Genomic DNA, 17500 nt, shown 5'->3' with positions numbered 1-17500 from the left:
ACCATGTAAACCTATTCTGGTACAACTTCTAAAAATACAGTTATGAACCTGAAAATGAGCAGAATATGAGGTATATTAGTGTTCTAAAGTTTCATTTAAAATGTATTGTTAAAAAAGTTAAATACATGCATAGAAACAGAAGTAATTGCCGTATTTACAGTACAAACAACAGTTTGAGAATGGTCTTTCTTTTCCCCAAATCAAATGTTTTAGACTCTATTCTAAGTCTATTTTATTCATAGAAAACGAGGAATCCATCAAATGTACAGTACATTTACATCCAAATGTTTTTGGGTCGTCTTTCCACTTTTCCAACCATCACAACTCCAGTTTTGGTTGAAATGAACACATAGTTTACAGATTTACATGTGGAAATATGTTGGCTCTATACACGCTAAAAAGTACAGTTTTTTACATGGAGTCTGGTGGGTTTAGAGCTGTTTCTGAGTCAAACAGAAAGGTCTCAAAAGAAGGTTTTAAAGCTCTATCTCTGTAGGGATCCTTTCCATAATGTTGTCCAGACACTTAGACGCTGACTGACGCTGATCATTTGCCCGTAGGGTTACATTGCAGCCTGGTCTGCGGCTGCCGATTACAAGCGTTATATAATGTTCTGTTACTGTAATGCATGATATTAAGATATTGAAAATCTAAGAGCGATTTCTAGCCTCGTATCATGATATCAATATAATATCGATATATTGCAACAGCCCTGATGAAACATGGATTGTGAGACTGTGGATTGTGTCAGATTAGGGCTGCAACTAACGATTATTTTCATAGTCGATTAGTTGTTTGATCTATAAAAATGTCAAAACATGGTGAAAAATGTGGGTCAGTGTTTCCCAAAAAGCCTAAGATGACGTCCTCAAATGTCTTGTTTTGTCCAAAACTCAAAGATATTCAGTTTACTGTCCCATAGGAGAGAAAAGACTAGAAGATAATCACATTTAACAAGCTGGACATCAGAGAAATCTTATTTTTTTTAATAAAAAAATTACTCAAACGATTAATTGATTATCAAAATAGTTGGCGATTAATTTAATAGTTGACAACTAATCGATTCATCGTTGCACCTCTAGATCAGATCATACATTTATGTTTTGGTTTTCCACAGCGGTCAGGCTGTAGGCGCCATCATCTTCGTGCTCGGTCTGGGAACTCTGCTGCCGTGGAACTTCTTCATGACGGCCTCTCAGGTAGGGCTGCACAATTAATTGCAGTTTTATCGAAATCGCAATATGGACTAGTGCAATATCCAAATCGCAGGGGGGTGCAATATTTGTTAAAGGCAAAATATATGTCTAACTATTCTGACGTAGTAAGACTGAAGTATTGTGGAGCTGCAGAGACGTCCTGGGCCTACAGATCCTATCCTACAGACTACAGAAAACAGCTTTGTTTGGTACAGATTCTTGCAAAAATCACACTTCATGACTATAGTACATTTTTATTTGTGTTTCAATGAAAATTGATCATTCCCTCCAATATCGTGAATCATATCGCAATCGTAATATCATTCAAAATAATCGCAATTTGACATTTTCCTCATATCGTGCAGCCCTACAGTCTCAGGTGATGAAATGAATGCCAAAGTCTCCTCACGTAGATTTCTTATTTTGCACTATGGCTGCAATTAACTGATTATTTTCATTGTTGATTAATGTTTGGATTATCTTCTGGATGAATGGATGAGTTGTTTTGGTGTATAAAATGTCAGAAAATTGTGAAAAATGTGGATCAGTGTTTCCCAAAAAGCCCCAAGATGACGTCCTCAAATGTCTGGTTTTGTCCCCAACTCAAAGATATTCAGTTTACTGTCCCAGAGGAGAGAAGAAACTAGAAACATATTCACATTTAACAAGCTGGAAACAGAGAAATTTTGAAGCATCGCTGCACGGGACGCTAGTTAACACTACACTTGGCAGCAGGTAACGTTAGCCTGCCGTTAGCTAGTCTACACTACACTTGGCAGCAGGTAACGTTAGCCTACCGTTAGCTAGTCAACACTACACTTGGCAGCAGGTAACGTTAGCCTGCCGTTAGCTAGTCTACACTACACTTGGCAGCAGGTAACGTTAGCCTACCGTTAGCTAGTCAACGCTACACTTGGCAGCAGGTAACGTTAGCCTACCGTTAGCTAGTCAACACTACACTTGGCAGCAGGTAACGTTAGCCTACCGTTAGCTAGTCAACACTACACTTGGCAGCAGGTAACGTTAGCCTGCCGTTAGCTAGTCTACACTACACTTGGCAGCAGGTAACGTTAGCCTACCGTTAGCTAGTCAACGCTACACTTGGCAGCAGGTAACGTTAGCCTACCGTTAGCTAGTCAACACTACACTTGGCGGCAGGTAGCGTTAGCCTACCGTTAGCTAGTTAACACTACACTTGGCGGCAGGTAGCGTTAGCCTACCGTTAGCTAGTTAACACTACGCTCGGCGGCAGGTAGCGTTAGCCTACCGTTAGCTAGTTAACACTACACTTGGCGGCAGGTAGCGTTAGCCTACCGTTAGCTAGTTAACACTACACTTGGCGGCAGGTAGCGTTAGCCTACCGTTAGCTAGTTAACACTACACTTGGCGGCAGGTAGCGTTAGCCTACCGTTAGCTGGTTAACACTACGCTCGGCGGCAGGTAGCGTTAGCCTACCGTTGGCTAGTTAACACTACACTTGGCGGCAGGTAGCGTTAGCCTACCGTTAGCTAGTTAACACTACGCTGACGGCAGGTAGCGTTAGCCTACCGTTAGCTAGTTAACACTTGACGCAGGTAGCGTTAGCTACGTTAGCTAGTTAACACTACCCGGCGGCGAGCGTTGGCCTACGTTAGCTAGTCAACACTACACTTGGCAGCAGGTAACGTTAGCCTACCGTTAGCTAGTCAACACTACACTTGGCAGCAGGTAACGTTAGCTACCGTTAGCTAGTTAACACTACACTTGGCAGCAGGTAACGTTAGCCTACCGTTAGCTAGTCAACACTACACTTGGCAGCAGGTAACGTTAGCCTACCGTTAGCTAGTCAACACTACACTTGGCAGCAGGTAACGTTAGCTACCGTTAGCTAGTCAACACTACACTTGGCAGCAGGTAACGTTAGCCTACCGTTAGCTAGCAGCTGGAGTAAACACGGTTAAAATGCTGACACTAAATGGTGTAAAAAAAATGACTCAAACATATTAATCGATTATCAAAATAGTTGGCGATAAATGTACTAGTTGACAACAGCTTGCAGGTCTAATTATGACCCAATTAACCCTTGTGTTCTCTTTCATGCAACCTTTTGTTTTTCTGGGTCAAAATACATTTATTTTTTGTTTTTGTCACTTTTTCCAATGATTTTTATTTTTTTTATTTTTCTCCACATGCTATAAAATTGAATAAATCCCCCAAATTCAATGAAAGTAGTAAACTGATCATTTACCTAACTTGTGAAGAGCGTTCAGTGTTTCCTCTAGAATGTTTTACGGGCTTTTCTGCTAATGTTAGCTACCGACCGTTAGCTTGAAACCATCCAGCAAATAGACGGTACCGTAGGGTGATTTAACGTCAGCGCTCATTTTACACACAGTTTAACAACAAAACTAAACGCTGAGTGAACATTACTAGCTACGTTTTACTAACCTGGAAAACGGTTTTAAATCAGTAACGTTACTACAGCGTGTCGGAGGAATACACACAGACTCCTGCAGCGGCGAGTCAGAGGCAGAGGGGCCGTCACAGCAGCGTTAGCTAACGTTAGCTTCTTGTCTCATCTGGGGTCTGATAAACAGTACATTCATCAAAGTCAGTGTGCCCAACACTATTTTCCAATAAACTGTAGCTGTCATATTTCACGGGCGTGAGTGCAGATTTTATGTCGCGGCTTTTGTCGCTGTTTATCACTTATTGAGTGAAGTAGTATTCGCCCTGTTGGTTATTTGGTTGCCATAACTTGGCGAGTGATGACGTCCTGTCACTGTTCCAGTTGGAACGCCCTAGTCCTAGGGGGAGAGAGAGCTCACCCTAGGGGTAGAGAGAGCTCATCCTAGGGGGAGAGAGAGCTCACCCTAGGGGTAGAGAGAGCTCATCCTAGGGGGAGAGAGAGCTCACCCTAGGGGGAGCGAGAGCTCATCCTAGGGGTAGAGAGAGCTCTCATCCTGGGGGGAGGAGAGAGAGCTCACCCTAGGGGGAGAGAGCTCTCATCCTAGGGGGGAGCGAGAGCTCACCGTAGGGGGAGAGAGCTCATCCTAGGGGGAGAGAGCTCATCCTAGGGGGGAGAGAGCTCACCCTAGGGGGGAGAGAGCTCTCATCCTAGGGGGAGAGAGAGAGAGCTCACCCTAGGGGGAGAGAGCTCATCCTAGGGGGAGAGAGAGAGAGCTCACCCTAGGGGGAGAGAGCTCTCATCCTAGGGGGGAGAGAGAGCGGATGACAGTTGCTTGAGTTCAGTAGAGCAGACGGCGCTACGACTTTATGACTTTTCATAAACAGCTGAAGGAGCGGGGGTGCGCGGTGTACATAGCGGAAACCCTGTTGTGCGTCTGCCCTATTTCTGATACCGTGGCGCTGGAAATTTTACCGTGGCGGACCGCCACTATGCTATCAACATAGAGGAAACACTGGCGTTTTATGGAACCATCGTTATTTATTTTGACAAGTTGGTTGAAAGAAACCCAAATTTCTGATATTGAAACTTTTTGAAAATGGGTCAAATTTGTCACGAAGACAACAGGAATCAAAACTGGACAGTCCCCCCCCTCCAAAAAAAACCTTTCACATAAGACATTTGCACCATAAATTGATGCAGAAAAATGCTGCCAATGTTGAACCCACAGCTGGAGTACCTGAGTTGCTCTAGAGATTAATTACTGAACATGTATTATGCTATTTAATATAAAGACTTTGAAGGATTCTTTTTCTTTTCCCTCTTTGTTAAAGTATTTCAACCAGCGCCTCGCCGTCCCAAACATCACCTCCAACGGCACGTCTAGCGCGACGACTAAAGACTACAACTATGACAGCTGGATGGCCTTGCTTTCCCAGCTGCCCCTGCTGCTGTTCACGCTGCTCAACTCCTTCGTGTATCAGTGGTGAGTTTCCAACGTGTAAACTTTGTCCCGACAAGGGCTGAACGAAACCCCCATTTGAAAGAATGCAATTAGCTAATCGTGAAGACCACGATTAAACAAATGTGAATTGCTTATTTCAAAATTTGAAAATCGAAATATTAGGCCTTAAAAAGTCTAGAGTATTGTGTTAAATAAATAAATAATGTTAAACAGGTCTTAATGTAACACTCTCTACTGCTCATCGAAATGTTTTTATTTTTTTATTTTTATTCTGTGGCACAAATGTGTGTTTGGTAGATTATTTCTCTGGGGTAACAAGGCTTTTTGGCAATACATCTTATACTTTTGGAAAGCCTGTTTAGTTCCTGTGTGGAAGAACCATACACAGCCACAACAGCCTGGCACCTCCTCCTCATGCTGGTCACCAGCACATTCTTCAACCAGCAGTGCTGACCTCAACCCCGTTGAACACTTGTGGGATCAGCTTGGGCGTGCTGTTGGTGCCAGAGTGACCAACACAACCACATTGGCTGACTTGCGACAAATGCTGGTTGAAGAATGGGATGCCATCCCACATCAGTGTGTGACCAGGCTGGTGACCAGCATGAGGAGGTGGTGCCAGGCTGTTGTGGCTGTGTATGGTTCTTCCACACGCTATTGAGGCTCCTGTTGGTGAAATTAATCAATTGTTCAATTGCCAATATGTCTTGTTTCTTCAAACTTCTATCATCCAATCCACCAAACGAGTCAATGGCAGAATAAGCTGTTTGGCATTGGCAGTAGTGTTAATTTCGTCAGATGAGACGAGACTAAATATGTTCGTCAACGTCCTTTTTTTCCATGACTAAGACGAGACGATGACGAGACTGCACCAATGTCTAAAATGCTGACTAAGACTAAATTAACATGCATTATTGTTGACGAAAAAAGACGAGACTAAATGTTTTGCATAAAATAAAAACTAAGATAAAATCTCTCTTCATTTCCGTCTACAATCGTCTCTACTTTTCCATCATGAGATATAATATTCAGATGTTACTAGGGTTGGGTACCGAGACCCGCTGCTAATACGGCACCGACCGGTGTCTTAACGACCGTTATCTACCAGACCGAACAGCAACACGGATTTCGGTGTTACTTAAATGCCTGTGCTTCTCTCTGATGCTCCTAAACGGACGTTAGAGGCAACCGAAGCATCGCTGCACGGGGACGCTAGTTAACACTACACTTAGCAGCAGGTAACGTTAGCCTACTGTTAGCTAGTTAACACTACACCTGACTGCAGCTAACGTTAGCCTACCGTTAGCTAGTTAACACTATACTAGACAGCAGGTAACGTTAGCCTAACGTTAGCTCGTTAACACTATACTAGACAGCAGGTAACGCTAGCCTACCGTTAGCTAGTTAACACTATACTAGACAGCAGGTAACGTTAGCCTACCGTTAGCTCGTTAACACTACACCTGACTGCAGGTAACGCTAGCCTACCGTTAGCTCGTTAACACTACACCTGACTGCAGGTAACGCTAGCCTACCGTTAGCTAGTTAACACTATACTAGACAGCAGGTAACGTTAGCCTACCGTTAGCTCGTTAACACTACACCTGACTGCAGCTAACGTTAGCCTACCGTTAGCTCGTTAACACTACACCTGACTGCAGCTAACGTTAGCCTACCGTTAGCTAGTTAACACTATACTAGACAGCAGGTAACGTTAGCCTAACGTTAGCCTACTGTTAGCTCGTTAACACTATACTAGACAGCAGGTAACGCTAGCCTACCGTTAGCTAGTTAACACTATACTAGACAGCAGGTAACGTTAGCCTACCGTTAGCTTGTTAACACTACACCTGACTGCAGCTAACGTTAGCTACCGTTAGCTAGTTAACACTATACTAGACAGCAGGTAACGCTAGCCTACCATTAGCTAGTTAACACTATACTAGACAGCAGGTAACGCTAGCCTACCGTTAGCTAGTTAACACTATACTAGACAGCAGGTAACGTTAGCCTACTGTTAGCTCGTTAACACTACACCTGACTGCAGCTAACGTTAGCCTACCGTTAGCTAGTTAACACTATACTAGACAGCAGGTAACGTTAGCCTAATGTTAGCTCGTTAACACTACACCTGACTGCAGCTAACGTTAGCCTACCGTTAGCTAGTTAACACTATACTAGACAGCAGGTAACGTTAGCCTAACGTTAGCCTACCGTTAGCTCGTTAACACTATACCTGACTGCAGCTAACGTTATCTACCGTTAGCTAGTTAACACTATACTAGACAGCAGGTAACGCTAGCCTACCGTTAGCTAGTTAACACTATACTAGACAGCAGGTAACGTTAGCCTACCGTTAGCTAGCTGGATTAAACATGGTTAAAATGCTGACAGCTAAACGGTATAAAAGTATGTCTGTATTTCACTGGAGAGGATTACAACAGGGGGACGTACGACAGTCTGCAGCTGCCGTTGTGTGAAAAACAACACATACGCTCGCCAGCCTCGCCAGCCTTGTGCTGTGTTCAATGTTATTGTAAAATACCCTTTTCCCATTCAGTGGTTGTTTTTGTCGTTTAACAGGAATTTACTGGTGAAATAAGGACAAGGCTCGATATTTATATAGCTTTATATAATTTATTTTTATATAACTATTTGACTGAAATGATTATCAAAATAATCTCAGAAATAATTTATTATTTAAAAAAAGACTAAAATGTTTTGACTAAAACTAGACTAAGATGACGAGACTTTTAGTCGACTAAAACTTGACTAACAAAAAAAGATATGTGGATGACTAAATATGACTAAAACTAACAAGGACATTTGGCACAAGACTAAGACTAAATTAAAAATAGGTCCATCCATCCATCTTCGTCCCCTTATCCGGTATCGGGTCGCGGGGGCAGCAGCTCCAGCAGGGGACCCCAAACTTCCCTTTCCCGAGCCACATTAACCAGCTCCGACTGGGGGATCCCGAGGCGTTCCCAAGCCAGGTTGGAGATATAATCCCTCCACCTAGTCCTGGGTCTTCCCCGAGGCCTCCTCCCAGCTGGACGTCCCTCCACCTAGTCCTGGGTCTTCCCCGAGACCTCCTCCCAGCTGGACGTCCCTCCACCTAGTCCTGGGTCTTCCCGAGGCCTCCTCCCAGCTGGACGTGCCTCCACCTAGTCCTGGGTCTTCCCCGAGGCCTCCTCCCAGCTGGGACGTGCCTCCACCTAGTCCTGGGTCTTCCCCGAGGCCTCCTCCCAGCTGGGACGTCCCTCCACCTAGTCCTGGGTCTTCCCCGAGGCCTCCTCCCAGCTGGGACGTCCCTCCACCTAGTCCTGGGTCTTCCCCGAGGCCTCCTCCCAGCTGGGCGTCCCTCCACCTAGTCCTGGGTCTTCCCCGAGGCCTCCTCCCAGCTGGGACGTCCCTCCACCTAGTCCTGGGTCTTCCCCGAGGCCTCCTCCCAGCTGGGACGTCCCTCCACCTAGTCCTGGGTCTTCCCCGAGGCCTCCTCCCAGCTGGACGTCCCTCCACCTAGTCCTGGGTCTTCCCCGAGGCCTCCTCCCAGCTGGACGTGCCCTCCACCTAGTCCTGGGTCTTCCCCGAGGCCTCCTCCCAGCTGGGACGTGCCTCCACCTAGTCCTGGGTCTTCCCCGAGGCCTCCTCCCAGCTGGACGTCCCTCCACCTAGTCCTGGGTCTTCCCCGAGGCCTCCTCCCAGCTGGGACGTCCCTCCACCTAGTCCTGGGTCTTCCCCGAGGCCTCCTCCCAGCTGGGACGTCCCTCCACCTAGTCCTGGGTCTTCCCCGAGGCCTCCTCCCAGCTGGACGTCCCTCCACCTAGTCCTGGGTCTTCCCCGAGGCCTCCTCCCAGCTGGGACGTGCCCTCCACCTAGTCCTGGGTCTTCCCCGAGGCCTCCTCCCAGCTGGGACGTCCCTCCACCTAGTCCTGGGTCTTCCCCGAGGCCTCCTCCCAGCTGGGACGTCCCTCCACCTAGTCCTGGGTCTTCCCCGAGGCCTCCTCCCAGCTGGGACGTCCCTCCACCTAGTCCTGGGTCTTCCCCGAGGCCTCCTCCCAGCTGGACGTCCCTCCACCTAGTCCTGGGTCTTCCCCGAGACCTCCTCCCAGCTGGACGTCCCTCCACCTAGTCCTGGGTCTTCCCCGAGGCCTCCTCCCAGCTGGACGTCCCTCCACCTAGTCCTGGGTCTTCCCAGAGGCCTCCTCCCAGCTGGACGTCCCTCCACCTAGTCCTGGGTCTTCCCCGAGGCCTCCTCCCAGCTGGACGTGCCTCCACCTAGTCCTGGGTCTCCTTTCATTACGTCACCATTTGAAAGGGAACTAAACAGGCTTTCCAACGGTATAAGATTTAGTGCCAAAAAGCCTTGTTACCCCAGAGAAATAATCTACCAAACACAAAATGTCCTTAACTTTTGTGCTACATGTATCATTTGCTGTATATGTACGGATCATTATTACTCTGTGTCGCTTTTAACCTGTTTTAATCATTTTTACTTACTTTGCAAGTAGCTTTTGTGACTCTGCATTTCGTTGTACTTTAATGTGGTGTTAAAGGTCTTTAGAAATCAGTGTGTAAGTAAACGTGGCCGTGTCGTCCCTGCAGGGTGAGGGAGCGTCTTCGCGTGGCCTTCAGCCTGAGCGCCATCCTCCTCCTCTTCTCCCTCACGGCCGCTCTGGTGCGGGTCCCCATGCTGCCGGACACCTTCTTCTCCGCCACCATGGCAACCATCTGGTTCATCAACAGTAAGTACACACACACACACACACACAGACACACACACAAAGACACACACACACACACACACACACACACACACACACAGACACACACACACACACACACACACACACACACACAGACACACACACACAGACACACACACACACAAAGACACACACAGACAGACACACACAGACACACACACACACACACAAACACACACACACACACACACACACACACAGACACACACACACACACACAAAGACACACACAGACACACACACACACACACACACACACACACACACACACACACACACACACACACAAAGACAGACACACACAGACAGACACACACAGACACACACACACACACACACAAAGACAGACACACACAGACACACACACACAAAGACAGACAGACAGACACACACAGACACACACACACACAGACACACACACACACAAATACACACACACGCAGACACACACAGACAGACACACACAGACACACACACACACAGACACACACACACACAGACACACACACACACAAATACACACACACGCACACACACAGACAGACACACACACACACTAACTTTTCAACCCCTGATCATGAGTCCGATAATGTTTTTTTGTCAGTTTTTTATGTGTTTGTCTCGTTTTTTTGACGTTTAAGTCGTTTTTTTTGTTTATGTTTTGTGGCTTTTCGACATAAAATGTACTTGGGAAGAATGTATATGACGTGATTCTTTTAGTTTATTAGTTTGACTGTACTTATTAAATCATGGTATTATATTACTCTACTATACAAATAATAATCATAATGGTCTGTGTGTGTCTGTCTGTCTGTCTGTGTGTGTGTGCGTGTGTGTGTGTGTATTTGTGTGTGTGTGTGTGTCTGTCTGTGTGTGTGTGTGTGTGTGTGTGTGCGTAGTGTTCGGGGCAGTGCTGCAGGGCAGTCTGTTTGGGATGGTCGGTCTGTTTCCCCCCCGTTACAGCACTCTGTTCATGAGCGGTCAGGGTCTGGCCGGGATCTTCGCAGCGCTCGCGATGCTCCTCTCCATCCTGAGTGAGTACAAACCTGAACTAACCAACCTGGAGCCGCTCTGACACACACAGTCCTGGTGTTTCGGTAGTAGTTACAAAATCCGCAGGCAGCTGAATGATGTAAACGAAGCTGAAGCGTCTCTGTCGCGCCGCAGGTAATGCAGAGGAAAGATCGGCTGCGTTGGGATACTTCATCACCCCGTGTGTGGCCACTCTGGGGACTCTGCTGTGTTACCTGCTGCTGCCACACCTGGTGAGGACTTTCTCCTAAAAAGGGATCAAAGGGTGATTTGCAGCAGGGTTGTGCAGCTGTGGGAGAGTCATTTGAAACAGCTCATTTCTAAGGGCTCCTTCACGCTGGCTGCGTGAGTGTGTCAGCTGCGTGGCGTGTCCGGTTTTATTTGGGCTCCCATGTTAACAGGTTAGAGCTTGCACACTGCCTGTGTGACACGCACGTGCGAAAACGCATGCATGTTAAGTCCGGTTACACACTGGCTGCGTGGCGTGAGCGTGGCGTGTCAGTTGCGTGGCGTTTTCTATGTCTTTACACACCAGAAACGTGTCTGACGCGGTGCTGCTGCTGCTGCTGCTGCTGCTGCTGCTGCTGCTGCTACTACTACTGCTGCTGCTGCTGCTACTACTACTACTACTACTACTACTGCTGCTGCTGCTGCTGCTGCCGCTGCTGCTGCTACCGCTGCTGCTGCTGCCGCTGCTGCTGCCACTACTACTACCGCTGCTGCTGCTGCTGCTGCTGCTGCTGCCGCTACTACCCCGCTGCTGCTGCCGCTGCTGCTGCTGCCGCTGCTACCACTACTACCGCTGCGCTGCTGCTACCACTACTACCGCTGCTGCTGCTAGCCACTGCCGCCGCTGCTGCCGCTGCTACCGCTGCCGCTGCTGCCGCTGCCGCCGCTGCCACCGCTGCTGCTGCTGCTGCCGCTGCTGCTACTGCTGCTGCTGCTACTACTGCTGCTGCTACTGCTGCTGCTGCTGCTGCTGCTGCTGCTGCTGCTGCTACTACTACTACTACTACTACTGCTGCTGCTGCTGCTGCTGCTGCTACTGCTGCTGCTGCTGCTGCTGCTGCTGCTGCTGCTAGCCTTGTCTGTACACGTGTATGTTTCCCATTGATAGAATGAAATGTTAAACATAACTATATACTGATCTGATTACAGCAAAGACAACGTCAGCAGTATTGACGGCAAAATAGAACAGGAAAAGATGTTTATATGTCATTTAGACATGAATACATATTAATAAATGACATGTTGATGTTTGAAAGTCTCGAGGTTTTTGTTAAGATTATTTTTTGGGCGCTTTTCCCTTTATTAGACAGTGACAGTGGTTACACAGGAAAGGTGGGAGAGAGATGGGGGATGCGCCACACCACGCAGCCGCCATGCAACTGACACGCAACAGAAATGCCACGCTCACGCCACGCAGCCAGTGTGCAGGAGCCCTAAGACGTCCTGCTGTGTTCTTTAATCCAATTTAGTTCTTTTAAGCAACAACAATAAGCCCTTTCTTAAGGGGTGTAAGAAAAAATCGATACACTTGAATATCGCGATATTTTATTTCTCAATACTGTATTGCGAAATAATCTATATACTGTATAGATCACAGTGGTTCACATTCATGTTGTGTTTAAACCCCCTACCGCTAGATGGCTATGCTGGGACGCAACACTAGTGTCCTTGCCTAACAGGGCCTAGCAGTGTCTAGCAGTGCCTAGCGGTGCCCTGCAGTGGCTAACGGTGCCTAGCAGTGCCTAACAGTGCCTAGCGGTGCCTAACAGTGGCTAACAGTGGCTAACGGTGCCTAGCAGTGCCTAACAGTGCCTAACAGTGTCTAACAGTGGCTAACGGTGCCTAACAGTGCCTAGCAGTGCCTAACAGTGCCTAACAGTGCCTAGCAGTGCCCTAGCAGTGCCTAACAGTGGCTAGCAGTGCCTAGCAGTGCCCTAACAGTGCCTAGCAGTGCCTAACAGTGCCTAACAGTGCCTAGCAGTGCCTAACAGTGGCTAACAGTGCCTAGCAGTGCCTAACGGTGCCTAACGGTGCCTAGCGGTGCCTAACGGTACCTAACAGGGCCTAACAGTGCCTAGCAGTGCCTAACGGTGCCTAGCGGTGCCTAGCGGTGCCTAGCGGTGCCTAGCGGTGCCTAACGGTACCTAACGGTGCCTAACAGTGCCTGACAGTGGCTAGCAGTACCTAGCAGTGCCTAACAGGGCCTGACTTTTTGCTAGAAGCTAACAACGTAGCTATGGCTGAACTTTGGTCTACGTTAGCATATAAACATTAGCTCACTAAGAACCTGGGAACCACAATCCCAAACTGATGTTGACCTAAAGTAAACTTCTTTGACTTTTATGCACATCATGTCTTTTTTTAAATATTAGTTTTCTAAAATTATACTTTAAAAATAAATCCCAATATATCGCCTTACGCACAGTATCGAAATATATTGCAGTATATTGAATCGTGACCGGTGTCGTGGTACGTATGGTATCGCCAGATTCTTGCCCTCTGTGAGACCCACACTCCAGTCCTCTGACAGTGTCGCCTCTCCTCCGCAGGAGTTTGCTCGTTTCTACCTGAACAGAAGTCAGTCTGATTACGTGGAGACCAAACAGGAAGTCCTCAGCATCACAGGTCGGCTCCTACAAAGTCTCGCTCCGCAACACCACAATGTTTTCGTCAGCCATTTCCAGGTCGGTTTGGCTACCTGACGTCACTGATGCATGTTTATGTCTTTCCTTTTAAAGACATGAAAGTCTTGAACGACAACCGTAAAGACCTCGAGGTGAACAGGAAGTTCATCGGGGAGCCGGAGGAGAACCAGCAGCGCTCGTCCGTCCTGAACGTCCTTAAGAAGGTGAAGTACTTCTCCTCCGTCGGAGGATGTTCATTTTATTTTGAAAATATTTGTGTTTTGGTTAACCCTTGTGTTGTCTTCCCGTCGACCAACAAGCAACGTTGTTTTTTCTGGGTTTTTTTTCAACCTTTTGTCGTTCTTTTCCAGGTTTTTCACTATTTCCGACGCTTTTGACGATTGTTTCAGCAAGTTTTTTGGATTTTTTTTTGATGATTATTTTACAGTTTTTTTGGTCACTATTTCTGACGCTTTTGTCGATTGCTTTCAGCAATTTATTTTGTATGTTTTTGTCGATTTTTTCCTGTTTTTTTGTCACTATTTCCGAAGTTTTTGTCGATTAGTTTTTTCAGTGATTATTCAATGATTATTTCAGCCTTTTATTTTTATTATTGGATTTTTTTTTGACGATTTTTTTACAGTTTTTTTTGTCACTATTTCCGACGTTTTTTTTTTTTTTCAGCTATTTTTAAAAATGTTTTTATCGATTGCTTTCAGCATTTTTTTTTAATATGTTTTTGTTAATTTTTCCAGGTTTTTTTGTCACTATTTCCGAGGTTTTTGTCGATTTGTTTTTCCATTTTTTTTTTAATGTTTTCTCGATGTATTTCCCGCGTTTTTGAAGCGTTTTCCAACATTTTTGTCACTTTTGTTTTCTCCAAATGCTATAAAATTAAATAAAACACTTTCAGTAAAAGTAGTGAACTGATCATTTATTTCACCTGTGGAGAATAATGGTTGTAGGGAACCATCCACGTTAGTTTCTTTGACAATTTGGCTGAAAGAAAACCCAAATTTCTGATATGGAAACTTTTAAAAAAAATAGGTGAACCGAGGACAACGGGAGGGTTAGAGACAGAAAGTACTAATGCAGAGAAATAGGAGGGTTAATATGATATTACATATACTTGTATTTAAATGTTTTTTTTTTATCTTTCAATCTTTGCCCTTCACACATCAAATCCTTCCTTATTCTTACTCTTGCTCTAATGATTATTTCAGCCTTTTATCTCATCCTCTCAAGCAGGGCCGGCGATTGCTATAGGCGAACTAGGCGATTGCGTAGGGCGTCAAATGTGTTGGGGGCGCCGTGTCGCCCTTAGGTCTACTTCTCATTAGTCATAGAATTAGAATGACATGCGAAATAAAACATGTTTATTAAACATGATCATCCCAGGACGCCCCCCCCCTCAGCCACACGGAGCTCTGAAGCAGACCTGTGCGTCGCTTAGCGTCCTCTCTCGCTGTAACAACAGAGACGAGCAGCGGCACAGACCACGGAGCTGCTGCAGCGCGGCTTCCGTGGTCTGTGCAGCTTCAGGTTTATAAAGGACGCGCTCTGCTGTCGGCACGCTGCGGCAGATGTGGCCCGTTTGAGCTCTGTGTATTTCTGCAGTAGGTCTAGTTTTGGGTTTCCACCGCCGACGTAGAGCAGCGTTCAGCCACTTCCCTGAACGTTGTCTCATTCAGAGACCAGAGTCTCAAACGGGGCTCTGAGTCTGTCAGACGGTCTGAGATCGACCGTATCAGCAGAGCAATCACGTAATGCACAGCAGACTGTGGTGCAGGTGGATTATTTTCTGAAATATTGTGACTTTATTCTTGTAATAGCCTATTATCACTTCATTTTTCTCAAAATATCACGACTCCTCCAAATCTCAGAGAGCACAGATGGGATATATTTTAAATGTGCACAAAGTTTTGAACATGAGCAGAAATGTTGCTCAAACATCTGAAATATTACAGTCCAGGGGTTTATTCATTCTTTAAAATGAATGAATGTATCATTGAGGTGAATAATTGTCATGTGCACATTTAAGGAGGTTAATTCCTCAACAAAAGATGCAAAAGAGGAGGGAGGAGTAAATGATAGTCTACATGTGTGCTGACTCTAGAATTACAAAAGTCGATCCAAAGGAGAATAAATAGATAGAGAGTCTTACTGCTAAATATTCCATCATGTTTTATATTTGAGTGTAATCTATGTTTCCCTTTACATAAAGATATTTCCAGCATACATTGATTCAGAAAAAGGTAGAAATAGGTGCATAAAAATCCACCTGAATGCAGGAAATGAAGTGTGTAATGCTCAAAATGTTCAGGGGGAGGCCCCCCAGACCCCCCCATCATAGGTCACCACACAGATCTGGGAGCTACACCCTGGCCTTTGGGTTGCCAGATCAGTTATGATTAGACCAAATGTTGGTGCCATCTAACTAACATGCAAGCTAGAAACTAAAATGTACATACATTGCTACTCTATCGCTGACACAGCGCTGTGGAGATCTGTGGAGGCACTGCGAGACTAGGGTGGGGGGGGCGCAAAACTCATTCTCGCCTAGGGCAGCCAAAGGGCTAGAGCCAGCCCTGCTCTCAAGCATTCCTCCGCCACATTTCACTGCACATATTAAAAGCATGAGTCTAATAACTAAATCTTTTTTGTGTGTCCTGCAGATCTGGCTGATGGCTGCGTGTGTGACGTGCGTGTTTGCCGTCACCTTGTCGGTGTTTCCTGTGATCACGGTGCGAGTTCGGACCGTCTACACAGACAGCGCCGCCTGGGGTGAGACATCTAGGGTCGTACTTAATTCTGCCGGTCCGAATGTCCCTCATTTCGGCCGGATGTCCGTCCCCTTCCTCTGTCTCTGTGTTGGCGTTCTAACCTCCGGCTGATGTGTGAGGACTATGGTTAACTGCTCCTCAGATCTCTGCAGGGTAAATCCAGACAGCTAGCTAGACTATCTGTCCAATCTCAGCTTTCTGTTGCACGACTAAAACAACTTTTCAACGTCCACATGTTCCACCAAAACCAGCTCCTTCCTGAGACTATTTAGCAGAGGCACCGTGGCTCCGTCCGGCACTTAGCCCCGCCCACGATACAACGCCTATAGACACAAAGTAGTCCCTATTCCTTAAGTAGGATTCAAACCAGTTTAGTACTGAGCCAGAAAGGCCAACCCAGTTTTCCAATATGTCACGGTCGACCGTATCAAATGCAGCACTGAGATCAAGTAACACCAAGACTGAAATGTTGCCACTACCTGTGTTTAAGTGGATGTCATTAAAGACTTTAACAAGAGCCGTCTCAGTGCTGTGGTGTTGGCGAAAACCCGACTGGAAGGCATCAGAACTGTTGTTTAGTGACAAGAAAAGGTGGAGTTGTTGAGAAACCGTTCAATGATTTTACTTAAACATGGAAGGTTTGATATGGGCCTATAGTTGCTCATTAGTGACGTGTCTAGATTGGTTTTTTTTAAGAGTGGCTTGATGACTGCAGTTTTCAGGGCCTGTGGGAAGATACCTGAGAGAAGAGACGTGTTTACAGTCTGTAGAAGATCTGAAGCCAAACGATTGGTAGTTGGTATAATATCAAGGCAACAGGAGGAGGTTTTCAGATGTTGTATAATGTCCTCCAGGTTTTTACGGTTAATCATATGGAATTGGGTCATATTGGACTTAGTTTTGCCTGGACACTGTGACAACACATACCCTGTACTCGATATCGAGGCACTGACTGTAATTTTCTGAGTTTTGTCCTTGAAGAAGGTGGCAAAATCATTGCAGGCCTCGGTGTATATGTATAAAAGTTCAGATGCTGCTGGTACTGGAGGGTTAGTTAACCTATCGACAGTAGCAAACAAAGCACGTGAGTTATTATTGTTTTTGGCAATAATGTCCGAGAAGAAGGACCGCCTTGCAGTCCTCAGGTCCAGATTATAAATGCGAAGTCTCTCTTTATAGGTGTTATAATGGACCTGGAGATTAGTTTTTTTGCCACCTGCGTTCTGCTTTTCGACA

The 17500-nt window shown here is 46.2% G+C and overlaps 1 protein-coding gene across 1 annotated transcript in view; it reads left to right on the top strand.

Moving 5' to 3' along the window:
* The window catches only part of LOC144532392 (equilibrative nucleoside transporter 2-like), a 32947-nt gene that overhangs the window by 3643 nt on the left and 11804 nt on the right, over positions 1–17500 (top strand). Inside the window, exons 3-10 of the mRNA XM_078273112.1 lie at positions 1118–1199; positions 4917–5068; positions 9656–9795; positions 10716–10850; positions 10984–11081; positions 13407–13482; positions 13596–13705; positions 16157–16265. Of these exons, the coding sequence (XP_078129238.1) occupies positions 1118–1199; positions 4917–5068; positions 9656–9795; positions 10716–10850; positions 10984–11081; positions 13407–13482; positions 13596–13705; positions 16157–16265 (902 nt within the window). The remainder of the gene's footprint in view (positions 1–1117; positions 1200–4916; positions 5069–9655; positions 9796–10715; positions 10851–10983; positions 11082–13406; positions 13483–13595; positions 13706–16156; positions 16266–17500) is intronic.

The sequence above is a fragment of the Sander vitreus genome, chromosome 2 (assembly GCF_031162955.1).
Source record: "Sander vitreus isolate 19-12246 chromosome 2, sanVit1, whole genome shotgun sequence".
NCBI classification, from domain to species: domain Eukaryota; kingdom Metazoa; phylum Chordata; class Actinopteri; order Perciformes; family Percidae; genus Sander; species Sander vitreus.
This window is presented reverse-complemented; position numbering and strand designations above follow the sequence as displayed.